Source organism: Fukomys damarensis, unplaced genomic scaffold, assembly GCF_012274545.1.
Source record: "Fukomys damarensis isolate Sample0158 unplaced genomic scaffold, DMR_v1.0_HiC HiC_scaffold_36, whole genome shotgun sequence".
Classification (NCBI taxonomy): domain Eukaryota; kingdom Metazoa; phylum Chordata; class Mammalia; order Rodentia; family Bathyergidae; genus Fukomys; species Fukomys damarensis.
Window position 1 is genome coordinate 26,110,317 of NW_022900948.1, and position 8,214 is coordinate 26,118,530.

Below are 8,214 nucleotides of genomic sequence, written 5' to 3' on the forward strand. Positions count from 1 at the left end.
TTTGCTAGCCAGATGTGGTGGTGCATGTAATCCCAGCTGCCTGGGAGGGTGAGGCAGAAGGATTTCAAGTTCAAGGTCAGCCTGGGCAACTTTAGCAGGAGCCTGTCTCAAATAAGAGCTTTGGATGTAGCTCAGTGGTAGAATACTTGCCTAGCACACGCAAGACCCTGGGTTTAATCTTCAGTACCCAAAAAAAAAGGCACCCTGACAGACACATGCAACTTAGAAAAACAGTATTTTTCTGTGTTAAGCTTAACACACTAGTAACAATGGAAATGAGATAACATGGGCTTGAAGAAAGGGTTCTTACCTCTGTGGAGCATGGATTTCTACCTGCCCACACTGCAAAAAACCCTTTATATTCTTAACACCACTCTTCTGGACCTGCTGCATGGTAAGGGAAGGGAAGGTAATGACTAAAACTACCTGCAGCATAATGTGTATTCAAAATCCAGGTTCTAGGCATAATTTCTCACTTCTCCTATGTCACACTGGTAACAGGTGCACCACGTGAAACAGCCCATGGCCTTCCACAGGTCTGGTCACACCCAAACAGAGTAGACTAGCAAGGGCCTGACCCAACTCACTGCTCACTATCTATGTGTTTGTACCGTGCATGTGTTCTCAGACGCTATAGTGGCCGTGTGCATTATTAATCTGCATAAACAATTCAACTTGTCTAATACTTTCCTTTGGAATTCAACCTACATAGATAAATGTAAGACCTGTTGTTACTCCTGGCTGAATAGCACACTATTCCCTGATGTATAACCATATACCTTAAAATATCTTTCCAGGTTAAGGCACTTCCGTTTCCTACAATGTTTGCTTTGTCAAACAATGAAGAGATGAACATCCTTACCTAGGTTTCCTGTAGGCAACATTTGGTGTTGTTTTAATAAAACCAGGAGAGAAACTGACAGGTCATATCTTCAACTCCACAAAGCTGAATGAGGGTTGTACCCAGCTGACAGTCCCATCAGTAGCGTGTGACTGAGGCAGGACCCCCACATCTGTGGCTGTACTTAGTATGATCATTCCCAGGTTTTAATTTGGATTTCCCTGAGCACTGCTAGAATCAACGTCTCATATGTCAATTAAAGATTGGGGGTTTCCCTTCTGTAACATCTATTTCCATCCCTTTTGTTCAGTTTGCGATTTGGTTTTTGATCTCTTTCATGAGAATTTAAGAAATTTAAGTATTTAAGATGTTAGCTTCAGATGTTGCAATTTTTTCTCCCAATCCACCACCAATTTAGTTTTTTGTTTATGTTTGTTGTTGTTGTTGATGTTTGTCTATGAGTTTTTTTCCCCCCTTGGATTCAAATCTTTAAAGCTGATGTGTCAAGATAAGCATTTTTCTTCTTCTGGTTGGTGCTTTTTAGGGTCATGTCTATGACATTGCCTTCCATTCTGAAGACATGAAAATATTCACCTACATCCATTTACAGTGGTACCTCGGTTCACAAACTTAATTCTGTGATTCTGGTTGCAAACTGAATTGGACAAGAACTGAGTCAAATTTCCCTATAAGGTCAACATATGAATTTGCCTATTTTGTACATTTCATATTAATGGAATAATATGATATATGGCTTTTTGTGTCAGGTTTCTTTCAAATAGCATAATTTTTTGACATCCATCCATGTACCAGAGCTTTATTCCTTTTTATGGCTGAACAGTATTCTACTCTGTGGATAGACCACATTTGTTTATTCATTCATCCAATTATAGATATTTGGGTTATTTCTGTTTTTTGCTATTATGAATAATGCTCCTGTGTAAAAGGTTTTTTTGTGGGAACATATGTCTTCAACTCCCCTGGAATAGAACTGCTGCATCATATGCTAACCCTGCATTTAACTTTATGAGGAACTGCCAAATTATTTTCCAAAACAGCTGCAACATTTTACATCCTTATCAACAATGTATGACAGGTCTAATTTCTCCATATCCTTGCTAACACTTGCTGTTTGTTTTTTAATTATAGCCATTCTAGTAGGTGAGTTGTGGTGTATCGTTGAAATATTTTTCTTTGTAGTGTGGAGATCAACTCCAGAGCCTCACACATGCTAAGCAAGTGCTTCCTAACTGAGCTATACCCTCAGCCTTTCATGACTTTGATTTGCATTTTCTGAATGGCCAGTGATCTTGAGCATATTTTCATGTGTCCCTTGGCTACTTATACATCTTCTTTGGAAAAATGTTTTTTTAGAGACTCCCCATTTTAAATTAGGTTATTTCTATTTTTATTGTTATGACTTAATCACCTTAATCTCTGCTGTAGCTACTAATATTATTTATCTTCTCTCCCTTTATTGTTGTTCTTGTCTGAGCAATCTTGTCAGAACATATTCTGATGGTTAATTTAAAAAATGTTCTGATGGTTAGCTTAGCTTGGACCCATCTGCCCAGATTTGTGGTCAGATATTATTGCGGCTGTCCCTCTGAGCGATTTTTTGGAGGGAGTTAACATTTACATTGGTGGACTTTGAGTTAAGCAGACTGACCTCCATAATGTGTGTGGGCCTCACCAAATAGTCAAAGGCCCAAAAAGAACAAAAGAGTAACTTTCCTCAGCAAGGCAGCCACGGATACCTTTGGACTTGAGCTGTAACATCGCCTATCCCTGGGTTTCCAGCTTGCTGGCCTGTAGATTTTGAACTTGCCAACCATGTGAACCAATCTTTAAAATAAGTCTATGAGTTTTACTCCTTTGCAGAACTCTAATACACTTAATTCTATATTTCTAAAGACTTACTTTTGACTTTCTTGATTATCTTTACTGAATATTTGGTTTCTATTTGACTAATTTGGCTATGTCCCTATTATTTTATTATGTTTCCTTCTACTTTCTTCAGATTTATTCTCTTGGTTACACAACTGCCTAATTTTCAGTCTTTCCTCTTTATTTATGTCAGTGTTAAAGCCCAACAGTTCAGCCATCAGCCTCCAGAGGATTCTAGCTAGATATTCCACAAGCAGATCAACTCCAAGTGTCCAGTACCAAGTTCCTCCACTTCCTTAATGCTCTTTTTCCCAAGCATGCTGTCTCAGTGACCAAACCTATCACTCACTCAGTCTCCTAATCTCAAAACCTTAATCCTTCCCCAACAGGTACCTTTACTTAGTCGTCACTTCCTGTTTTTCCTACCTCAGATACCTCAGCCTACCCATTGATCCTTATATCTTGTTCCCTTCTTTCCCTCACATATCACCTTTTAAATTTTATTTGTGTGGGGGGGGTATTGATTGGTGATGAAACTCAGGGCCTTGTGCATGTTAGGCAAGTGTGCTACCACAGCCATATTCCAGGTCCGTGTGCCACCTCTCTAAAACAGGAATCTGACCCTATCATTTCATTCCTTAAAGACTTTTCCTGCATCTCATTTACATCTTCACTGTCTCTCCTACACTGACCAGTCTTCCTCCATCTTAAGACATATGGATGAACCACACAGATATGGAGACTTTCTTTTCCCTTCGATTTAACTTTGTCTAGTCTCTCATTTTTTATCATTTTTTTTTCATCTGGCTCATTCCTTTCATTTCATTTTCTATGCTGATGCTACATTTCTTTTTCTTCTAAAATAAAAACCTGGATGGTACTAAATAACACTGGTGTGGGGTTTTTAAAAAAACTAAAACAAGTCTCTCCTTTTTTCTTTTTACATAGACTCTATAAACCTTCCTATGCCTCTCTGTCTTTGAAAATAATTTTTTTCTTTTTTCTCTTCCTCTAATTTCTTCTCTATTATCATTTTCTCCCATCAGACATTTCCATAGCATGACAAGAAGTAAATTTCTTGGTTGACTCTTGAGGTTTTCAATGGTTTTGTGGTTTCCATTCTTATCTAATTCACAGGCACTATTCCTTTCCTACAATCCCCTGAGCCTGTTTTTCATACTCTGCTGGGTGGTTAATGGCTTCTGGTTTGCTATTTATTGCTTCTAATTAACTACTTGGATCACAGCCTTCTGGTATCAGTTTAGTATTTGATTCCTTCAAGTTTTAACCATAAACTGCCGCTTCATCTCTGCAAACTCCTGCATTCACTTCTTTCTGGACTGGCGGAATCACTATTTCTACTAATCAGAGCCCTACAATGAAGGAAGTGGAAATGTACGTATAAAGTTTCACACTCACGTGAATGCAGCTTTTGCAGCAGCACTCTGCTACTGAGAACCTGTAGTTCCTAACTGCCTACACCATCAATTCCAAACTCAAGTTTTTTCATAAAAATACCCAATTCCACTACCCAGCATATTGTCAACAGGGACCCTCAACTTTAGGTAGAATGGACACCTCCCTTGCACCATCTTATCCATAGTCAGTCAGCAAATGCACACAGTTCTCTGGTACTTTCTAGCTGTGTGTCCTCAGCTACAATATTTAAATTATCTGTGGGGCAGTTCCCTTAACTTTAAAGTGAAGATAATAGTAGTATCTAACTCACAGGGGTGCTGCAAGGATTAATGTGGATAAAGTATCTGAAAACAGTGTCTGGCACTTAGTAAATATTTATGAAAAGTTAGCGCCAATGAGCTAGACTCATGCAAGATTGCAGTACAGAGATAAGCCAACACTCAACTCAGTTGTCTGTTTTCCACAGAACCCTCAGGAGAGGGTATTTGCCCATAATCGAAGGGTGATTTGTTTGCCATTCTGGGCTGAAAATCTGAAGGGAAAGAGATATGAATAGTAATATTCAAGCACTAAGATCCATGCAAACTGAAAGCGTGCTGTGGGAGAACACCCTTGTCTAGCAGCACGGGGCAGGGGGAGGAGAAAATCAGAAACGTCCCCTTGGAAGAAGTGACATTGGAACTGGGACTATGGGACATGAGTAGAGACTGACAGCGGATATCCCCAGAATTCTGAAAACTCACATAGTGAATGCAGTACATAATTTAAATTTGGAAAGTGAACACAGTGTGTCGGGGGCCAGGGATAGACCAGGGACAGCAAACCAGCCAGGGCAGAGCCTCTGGATTTGGAGGTCTTGAGCAATCTGGACATTGGAGAAATAATCTCTGGACAGGATATGTAAAGGTCAGTGGGCTCTCCGCAAGTGGCATGGAAATCCCTATCCCTACCCCTGTTTTTCTGTTTTTCTTTTCTGGTTTCATACTTATCAAGCCAGCTCTTCATTAAAAACTCAGTTTGGGGCTGGGGGTGTAGTTCAGTGGTAGAGCACTCACCTAGCACGTGGCAGGCCTTGTGTTCAATCCTCAGCACCACAAAAACAAAAGCAAATAAAACAAAAATTCCATGAAACTCAGTTTCCTGGCTACTTAGAACCCGGAAAAGAAGAACCCTGCAGAGAGGAAGCCGGGATGCCGATCACTAGAGAAGCACATTTGGATTGATGATTTTCACCTGCCACTCCCTTCCCCACTGCCTCTGTGCTAGGCAGGGTCACCCCTGGCCTCTCCTCTCCTGAGTCCACCAACTACCTTGAGCCTTCACGCTGTTAGTCCTCACCATGGTGTGGGACAACGATTCCTGACACTTTCTTCTCCTTTGCCTCCGGGAACACCCTCTCCAGGCTCTGCCCCTCCCTTTCTGGCTGGCCCTTCTCCACTCCCCCTTTCACACATCTTCACTGAGGACTTTGGAGAGCCTCAAGAAAGTCCTATCCAAGTTTCAGAGGTGCTGCCCCACAGGCATCCCCACCGGCACCCACCGCCTGGGAGTATGAGCCGAGCTCAAAAAAAGTACAACAGAGGAGAGGGCAAAAGAAGAATGGGTGTGCAAGCTCAGGGTAGGGGAAAAGAAGGGTGAGAGATGGTACTGAAGTCAGGCCAGAAAGAAAACTCCAGATATGGAGCTGAAGCTTCTTCTGGGGAGCAGATGGAAACTACCACAGGTTTTTAAAGCTGGGCGTGGCGATGCATGCCTGTAACCTCAGTACCCTGGGAGGCTGAGGCAGGAAGACTGCGCATTCAAGCCCCGTCTGGGCAATTTAGTGACTTAGCAAGACCCTATCTCAAAATAAAAAAGGGTTGGAGATGTAGCTCAGTGCGAAGGCCCTGGGTTCAATCCCCACTACTACTAAGAAACCAAAAAAGAAAGAAAGGAAGACAGGAAGGGAGGGAGGGAGGCAGAATGACAGAGAGAGAGAGAGAGAGGGAGAGGGAGAAAGAGGGAAAGGAAACCAGCAGGATTAGGTTAGAGGTGGGGTTTAGGAAGGTTAAGTGCCATATATGCAGATCGGGTAGGCGGGGAAAGCAGATAAACCAGGGATCTGTACACACATATTATATCCCTGCCACTAGCTTCTGGTCACCTCACCAGTGTCCTCCCTCTCCCATCCCACCAGTCTCTGACTTCTACAAAGCTGTCCCTGGTGGCTAAGTTCATAAAACTGCCTGCACTATACAAGCAACTGTTCATTCTCTCTGTATGTGCAAACCGACAAATAGAATCTGAGCTTTTTCTCTTCATTTATTAGGTACGTGCGCCGATCAGAATATGAACTCTCCCGTCACATTTAAGTCACCTGGCTGGACTAAGCTGGCGGTGTGCAGAAGAAATATGCATTAGATGCTCTCAGAAATAGATTCTGGAATATTTATCCTTTTCCAGTGTGACAGTTTCTGCTTCTGCTTATTGCCCTCCGGCCCCCATGGCCCATTCACCCCTTCTTCCTAACCCCATGGCTGCCCAGCAAGAGGACTACACTTCCTAGCTTCCCATGAAGCCAAGCCATGCGCTTCTGTTCTTGACAAATGACACAAGCAGCGCGATCGTGCAGCCAGCCTAAAAGGCAACTAACTGCTCACCCTGAACTTCTCCTTTCCTGCCCACTGTCGTGAACAAGGTCACACGAGGAACCCGGAATTCTACTGCCCAGATGAGGACAAAGCTGTGGGGGATGGTGGAAGGCCAAGAGGGGAGGAACCTGGACCCCTGAATGATCCTGTGGAACCAAGCTGCCTCATCAGCCCAGACCAGCCAGGCTCTTTGCTGGGAAAAAAACAATCTTATGTAAGACACTATGTTGGAGTCTCTGTTTCAGCATTGAAGCCTGTGCCTAACCAATACATTTTCCTGAAGCTATTCTCTATCTTCCTTAATATAATAATTCCAATTTTTTAGTTGGGTATGCATATCTCGGCTAAAAACCCTCTGTTTCTAGCTTTCTGTAAACCTATGTGTGACCGTAGGTCTAAGCAAGTAGAACCGTTATATGAAACTTCTGAGTAATCTTATAAAGTAGTCAGTGTCCTTCTGTTTCCCTCTTTCCCACTATCTGGAATGTGAATGCAATGGCTCCCACAGTTATTTGGGACTACAGTGGACCCTCAAGTTACAACTGGCCTCACATACAAAGTTGGGTTACAACCATAATTTTAGCTTTAACTTAAGATCAAAGTCTTGAGTTACAACCTAAATGCCAGCTGCTTGGGCTTCCACATGGGCTCAGATAAAGATTTAACCCAGGGGCCAAGGATTTAGCTCAGTGATTTCTCTGCCTGCCTTCAACAGTTCTGGAAGGAACATTACAACGTCCTTTCCTGTGTGGGGTTAATTGAGAAAGCCTGGGCTAATGTCTCTGTCTCTGTCTCTCTCTCTCTCTCTCTCTCTCTCTCTCTCTCTCTCTCTCTCTCTAAGGACACTGGGATCTGCCTGTATACAGGAGAGAGACCTTAAAGGCTGAGTAGAGGAGCCTAGGCCTTCAATTGATCAACTTGAGTTACAAACAGCCCTCAGGAACGAATTGAGTGCATAAGACCAGGGTCCACTGCACATACTCTGAAAAAGCAGAATGGGACCCAGGGTCTGTGAAGGCCATGGAGCCGCCATACCACTTCTGTATTTCCTAGTTCTAGATTTCTTTACATGAGAGGGAAATTTTTGTTATATCAGTGTTATGAACATTTGTACGTTGTATAGAGGCAAAGCTAATCCTAACCAACAGATACATACAAGCAGGTATCAACATTTCAAACCCCAGACTGATTCTTGGATCTCCCTCTTAGCAGAAGAAAAGGAAGATCACTACTTCCCAAAGTTCCAGAAATACGACAGGACTCTCCATTCCTTTTGAAAATTTTGTGGTCACTGAAGCAGTCCTACAGGGAGGCCGGTGACAGATAATCACCCCCCCCCCAGTAGCTGGACCTACGTGGCCCCAAGAATGGCGGCTCACACTAGGGGTCCGTACCGTGTGTGCGGTGACAGAGCAGAGTGGGTTGGCAGTGGGAAGG

At 42.8% G+C, this 8,214-nt stretch overlaps 1 protein-coding gene across 1 annotated transcript in view; it reads right to left on the minus strand.

Annotated features, from left to right (window-relative positions):
• The window catches only part of Frrs1l (ferric chelate reductase 1 like), a 24,263-nt gene extending 16,464 nt beyond the window's left edge, over positions 1-7,799 (minus strand). The window contains exons 1-2 of the mRNA XM_010639458.2: positions 7,759-7,799; positions 5,203-5,318 (exon numbers count right to left, since the gene is read on the minus strand). Coding sequence (XP_010637760.1) covers positions 5,203-5,318; positions 7,759-7,799 — 157 coding nt within the window. The remainder of the gene's footprint in view (positions 1-5,202; positions 5,319-7,758) is intronic.
• Between the last annotated feature and the right edge of the window lie 415 nt (positions 7,800-8,214).